The sequence below is a fragment of the Haplochromis burtoni genome, unplaced genomic scaffold (assembly GCF_018398535.1).
Source record: "Haplochromis burtoni strain Fernald_Lab_line unplaced genomic scaffold, NCSU_Asbu1 Contig_3491, whole genome shotgun sequence".
Taxonomy (NCBI): Eukaryota; Metazoa; Chordata; class Actinopteri; order Cichliformes; family Cichlidae; genus Haplochromis; species Haplochromis burtoni.
Genome location: NW_024585852.1, coordinates 1 through 6,706, shown reverse-complemented (window position 1 = coordinate 6,706; position 6,706 = coordinate 1). Strand labels below are relative to the sequence as shown.

Here is a 6,706-nt window from a genome sequence, read left to right as displayed (position 1 = left end):
CAATGAAAAGTGTGCACTGTAGCCCCTTCCTCAGCTTTTCATAATGTATTTTTTCCACTTCTGGTGAACTCTGCTGTTCCTTATTCCGGCCCACTTTTCAACCAATCAGCATTTAACTGATGCACAGTGTCTTCCACATGGGGCACTGCACAGTTGAGATTTTGTTCGATTGCAATGGTGGTTTAAAAACCCGTCTCCAGAGGCAAATACCGACACAACCTTGGTAGCATAAATTAAGCATAAGGCAGATTTCTTCTACTTGGGTGCCCCTCGCAAACAGAAGCTTTGAACAGCAGGTGGAGCTTTTACATCGGAAGTCAGATTTTGGAGCTGCGAGTGATTTCGTACCAAGTAAACCCCATGGCAGGCTTCCAGGCAGTGTGTGGAGTATAACATGATGATTATTCATTTATTTACTGTGCTTAAAAATGGCACCTCAGCACAGAGAGCCTGGTCAGTACCACGTGTATGGTTTATTTAGCAGTCACAAATACAGAACACTGGTTGTAAAGATTACAAGTTCTCACCGCTGCCACCTCGGATTACAAAGGTAGGGTTGGTGTGATGTCTCTGACTTTTTCCGTGGGAAGTCCAACTTGATTCAAGGTTTTAGCTGAAAATTCCAGCTGCAAACTTGAAATTTCCAACTTCTCACTGAAAATGGAATACAGCACGTATCCACGAGATGACCATTTTAAGGGTGTCTTTACCGTCTGATATCAGTTGAATGCAAGAGTAGTAAAGAAGTGTTTGAAACTGAGCGTTTAGTGTAGTCTGAAGCCTAAATGTTTAGTTTGCAGGGATTACTTGTTCATATGCTTACCTCATTCAAACTTTGACTGTTTAAATATGAGAATTAATACAACAGAAAATATGGCACGGAATAGGTCCACTTTAATGTGACTGAGAATGAAGAAACCCAGGTTAGAGTAACATTTGTGAAGACACTTAGCAGCACTCTGAAGTTTATTTAATGCACAAAATGAGTGGCGGTTCTTCATTTGCATCTGCATCAAATATCTCCAAAATGCATGAGAACCCTGCCTTCTCTAACACCTGTAACAAGTAGAGTGTATGTAATAAAGAAGATGAGCAGCACATCTGAAGCCTCAATCTGAGATTTTGACTGTCATCATTTTCATCTTCAAACTGAAGGAGGGTGGATGTGTGTTCATGCAGGAGTGATTGCAAGTTAGGCATTCCCTGATTCATCATCTTTCTCTTTTTTAAAATCCTACTTGGTGCCGTAATTGATAAAATCAATGCCATGCTGCAGTAAATAGGACTTAAAACTGCTGACTGAGATGATAAATTCATTAGGAAGGTTCATAAATTTAGTGAGAACCCATTTGTCTAATGTTGTCTTGCAAACAGGATTTCCCATTAGGAGAAAAAAATGTAGTTTTACTTCACTCTTTAGACCTATAGGCTATGTTGAATTTTTATATACAGTATATGTCTGTTACTGTCTGCAAGATCAGGGTGTTATTAGGACAACACTGACATCGTGTGGTCTGACTGAACTGCAACAGACTACTTTTATGTCAGTCGGCTTTAGGCCATCGTCAGAGCATGTGCTGGTGACGCAGAAGATGAATATCAGACATTTCCATTCAGTCCATCCTTTATTTACAGGAGCGCAGTGCTGCGCTGGCTTCGGCGCCTAATCTTGCGTCCCTCATCGGCTCTTCCCAAGTGTCTCCATCTCTGCTGCTCGCTGCCAGAGAGGATCAGTCCTTCATTGACCCGGTCAAAGCTGGAACAAGCACCTCTGTTTACAAGGTACAATCATGAACGTGTCTGTGATCCTTAATGAAGATGCCTCTGACTCCAGCTAAGTACCGTAAGCATTTTCTTTTTTCTTTTTGTTGTTTTTTTTCTGGTGTCACTAGACGTTGATGGGCAGTGTACCAGACAGAGGAGGACGACCTGGGGAAATTGAGCCTCCTATGCCAGCATGGACAGGGAGAAGCTCGAAAGGCAACAGAGGGGGACGAGGAGGTGGACAATCTCACAAGCATAAGAAGAAGAAAGGGAAAAAAGATTAACTTGTCCGTCTTTTTGGCCTTACTTATCAATTTAAGAAATAAGCGATCATTTTGCTTTATTGAAATCCTTGTTGCGAGGTAAACTATGATTGGGAAGTGCTATATATAATTTTGTAGTTATAAATCTGTGTATAATTTATAGTTATAAGTCATGCACATACCAGATTGTGTACATTTCTATAAAAGCAATGAAGTACTGGTACATGACCAGATATTTTGGTAAAAGTGGCGACTTTTGGTAAAATGTTGGCTTTCCACATTTATCAGTAAGTTTGTTTAAGAATAAACCTCTGAAACACACATCTGTTGGTATTTTGTTCAATTTACATAAAGCATCTTTTAAGGATTATTGCATGAATATTTTATGCTCACTTCACATTTTGGAGACAAGAGTTCCCCTTGCCTTTTTTAGGTGATTTCACAAGATAGCAAACATGTTTATGTGGAATGAAAAAGCCTCACTTACATCTTAAAAAACTGAAAGGTGACTTTGAATATCTAAGAATGTTGTTTTATTGTTACACATTAACCAAGACTCACTTCCCCCTGAGAGAGCTCCTTGTTACAGCATTGAGTCATCTCTCTATTGCCAGTGTTTCCACTTCAAAGTCTAAATTGCCTAAACAAGGAAAAGATCATCCAAATATTAATTATCTTAAATATATTTGGAATAAACTGGTTTCAATGTTTAATTTTGATCTTGCCAAACCCAAAGTTGTGCTAAGGTAAAGCTCATTTTGACCAGAAGTTCTAGTAGTCCACAGTGATGTATTGAAATAATTTCAAGATCTTGTACACCAGTTTAATAAACAACAGTTTCAATTGTTTTATTATCTGAAACTCCACCCTCAACCATCTGAAATCTGCAGATAGTTATGGATTAGATTAAGTAAACTTTAGAAACTGTGAACTTTAGGAAAGGTTATTTTAACATCTGTCTATTCTTCTCTGTTGATTCTTTCTCTTGAGTTTTCAAAAAACCCCAAAAAACATGAGAAAGCGGTTAAAGTCTGAAATTGGATGAGAAAGGAATTCTAGGAATACTGAAGTAACGGCTGATGCAAAGAACATCTTGATCAATTTAAGATTATGAATTGCTTTTAACAAGCTGGGACCACATCCTTATTTCAGTTTGATAACAGCAGATTGAGAAAGCACAAATTGAAGCTGTGGTTTGGGAACGGCCTCAGAGGGGACTGGCTGCAGATCCCAGGCAGATCTAATGAGAAGTGACTGAATTGGGGGAAAAGGGGAGAAGTGTGGGGCATGAAAATGAGTACTAACAGCTTGTGGCGCTGGAGGCATATACCAGTGCATGAGGTGTGGTCCTGCACCTGAAATTCAGATAAATTATCTCCAGTTATTGGACACCATACAAGTTTTGAGAAAAGGGCTGGAAGATGCAAATATATACTTTGCTAAAGAGCTTCTTATTTCTTTCCACCGTTCTGCATTGATGGACGCAACATATCAGGCAGAGTTGAAGTTCCGATTTTAATTGGGAGTAACCAGAATTAACAGGATCAGACGAGATTGTTTCAGAGGGACAGCTCATGTTCAGCAGCTGGAGACAAAGTTAGAGACGCAAGGCTGAGAAGGTTTGGACATGTGCAGAGGAGGGCTAGTGGATATTGAAAATAGAATTACCAGGCAAGAGGGGACCTGAAGATTCATGGATGATATCTGATTTAGAGAAACTAAATCAAATGCAAACAATAATTAACTTATTTTATGACACACATGCGTTCAAATGTGTTTTTTTCTTTTTATTTAAAGTTCTGAATAAGCCTTATGCAGCATTTCGTGGGTAAAAATACATATATATATATACACAGTTTAAAGGACAAAGAAATAGATATGAAGCACAATGTGAGACGGCCTTGATCCTACACGTGAATAATATTATATAACAATATCAAAAACAGCTTGCAAGTAAAAGCAGTCCGGAGTTCATTTTTTTAAACAAATATTGAATAAAGCAAAACCGTTTAAGACTTTGTTGATGGCACAGAAAACAATTCTAACCTTTAGCTTAGGTGAACAACGTAATACGTTACGCAACACTCACCTGGCGGAATCGTCCTTGTTGTGTATCCTGCACACCGGAAGTTACTCGGGAGACAAATGATGTAACACGCGGAAAGTTCCGGATTGTCTAAAGGTCGCTGAATATAAAGCGGCGTGACAGCGTCAGTGTGTATTTATTTAAACCCGCAGGTAAACTTACCTAAGTGTTCAACATGCCGAGAGGAAGCAGAAGCCGGACGTCCAGGATGTCCCCTCCAGCCAGGTAACACTTAGGGTTTAATTCCCTTTTGTTAAAGAAAGGTAGAGTAGATATTTTTAGTTAGCACAAATGCTAACGTTTAGGTAATGTCATAGTGCCGTATGTTAGCTAGGAAAGTGCAGGTCATGAAGTGCTTCAAGTAGCTTATAAGGATAATTTCAATTAAAGCTTAATTGCCGGTTAATCTGGGTATTGCTCAGAAAGTTACTGTGTTATGAAAATGATGAAGGTCATTGTCTTTATCGTGGTTTCCTCTGTACAAATCCCCACATGCTAGCAAAGCCAGTGGAGTTGCATCAGCTTCTATAGTCTTTCTTCTAACCTGCAGCTAAACTGAGACTTTATTCTTCCGAGTTATAACGAAATAAGTCGCACAATGGTTGGAAGTATTTCTGTTTCTCTTCTCCTTGTGGGAAGAATAATCCCTCTTTGCCCTCATTTCTCTTTCACTAAATATATCCGAAACTAAGCTGAATATATAGCTGAAACTAAGAATTGCAAGAACACATTTGACTCTTGGTGCTTAATAATTTGTACCAATGTCTCCACCTGCAAGGCCAAGCTGCTTAGGGAAAGACTGATTATTTTCCACAGTGACATGTTGTTTAAAGTTCACTTTGAACACAGGTGGGCTTACTTTATCCAGCTACGCGATAACACTTTTTCTTAGCAAGTGAAGAACAGATCCCAGGAGGAGACACAAATCCCTTTGTGGTTGCATCAAGAAGAGCATCTGAATATTATTCTCGCTTGTGAATAAGTGATCAGCTGAAAGTAGCTCTTTGTTGTCTTACTAGTGTGGAGATATTCTCTGAATCAGAGCTTCACCTTTATCCAAACTTTCATAAACCTTTGCTGTGATTCAGAGTAATAGCTGGAATAACAGATGTCAGCTCATATCTGTTTTTGATTGTGTTTGGTAAAGTTGCTAAAAAAAGTTCTTAACAAAACGTTTTTGTTACAGCCGGGCTCCACCATCCCCTCCACCTATGGCCCGGGCTGCTCCCCCTCCCTCCTACGCCCCGGCTCCGATGCAGGCGCCTCCGTCCGCTGTCGGCACGCCAGCCGCAGCGCCCAGGCAGCCGGGTATGTTTGCCCAGATGGCGTCTACAGCCGCTGGGGTAGCAGTAGGCTCGGCGGTAGGCCACACAATCGGTCACGCCATGACTGGAGGTTTCAGCGGAGGACACTCAGAGCCTGCCAGGCCTGACGTCACATACCAGGTAAGCCCAGGTTTAGCCAGCCACAGGACTGGAACAGTTTCAAGGAAGATTAGGGTGTCTGAGACACAGTATGCAGGGCCTCTGCAACGTGGAGCAGGTGAAAAACAAACACCACATTTTATGTAACGCATGGAGTTACATGCACTGTGGTAGTTCAGTATAACAGCCAGATGGAAACAATATGATGAAAATTGAGACTTTTAACTAAAAGCAGTGAAGGAATCATCTTGCTTTCATTAAGACTCCTGAGTGTAATCAGTGCTGGTTGATTAAAGATGAATTACTCCCTCTGCTCAATCTGGGTTTGTTTTTTGGTTTTTTTTATGTTTACACATGTGATAAGTTTAATTTGAAAATACAGACACAGCTGCTGCTGAAGGTAAACATCAGTTATGAAAAATATTTGGGGCGTTTATAACCAAAACAAAAGTCCAAAGGTCAAACGTGGTTTATTTACATTCACACAAGTGCAGGGAAATATGCATAATGATGTTTGTCTCATTAACCCTGAACCCAGTACATCACTATTATCTTTATGCATTCATAGTAGATTTTAAGATATGAGTGATGACCAATCATTTACTCTGCTTTTCTTTATGACAAAAAGGACTTGGAAACCACACGCTCTTGAGCAGTTTGAGGATCGCAGTTTTAGATATTTCAGCATTTTTATCGATAGATGTGTAAATAGATTTACTTTGTGTCATTAATGGAAGATATTCCATCTTTGTGATACAAAACTGAAGCTTGTTCTGACATGTTAAACTCTGTTTTGATCTTTGTCACACACATGATTTAATCCTCTGCCTTGTGTGTATTAGGAGCCATACCAGGCCCAGCCTGTGTATCAGCAGGGGGCCCCTCAGCAGCAGCAGCAGCAGCAGGCCTGCTCCTATGAGCTCAGGCAGTTCGTCGAGTGTGCCCAAAACCAGAGCGACCTCAAGCTCTGCGAGGGCTTCAGTGAGGTGCTCAAACAGTGCAGGTTTGCTAATGGTGAGTGAAACACGTCCAGGCTTTGTATAAATGGAGACTGCTTTCTGTCTTATAGTCGTTGCTTTTCATCATTATTAGTAATTTGTAGGGGTGCAACGATACACAAAATTCACGGTTCGGTTCGATACTTTGGTGTCACGGTTCGATATTTTTTT

General features: G+C 40.3%; 2 protein-coding genes across 2 annotated transcripts; both read left to right on the top strand.

Moving 5' to 3' along the window:
• Positions 1 to 1,635: 1,635 nt before the first annotated feature.
• LOC102293875 (protein FAM98B) lies at positions 1,636 to 2,299 on the top strand (the record flags this gene model as incomplete). Its single annotated transcript, XM_014331590.2, is given in 2 exon segments — positions 1,636 to 1,782; positions 1,893 to 2,299. Coding segments are annotated over 2 exon segments (303 nt in total), but the record flags the coding sequence as incomplete, so codon positions are not given.
• Positions 2,300 to 4,162: 1,863 nt separating this feature from the next.
• On the top strand, positions 4,163 to 6,551 carry chchd2 (coiled-coil-helix-coiled-coil-helix domain containing 2; the record flags this gene model as incomplete). Its single annotated transcript, XM_005953272.3, is given in 3 exon segments — positions 4,163 to 4,338; positions 5,300 to 5,558; positions 6,380 to 6,551. Coding segments are annotated over 3 exon segments (481 nt in total), but the record flags the coding sequence as incomplete, so codon positions are not given.
• Between the last annotated feature and the right edge of the window lie 155 nt (positions 6,552 to 6,706).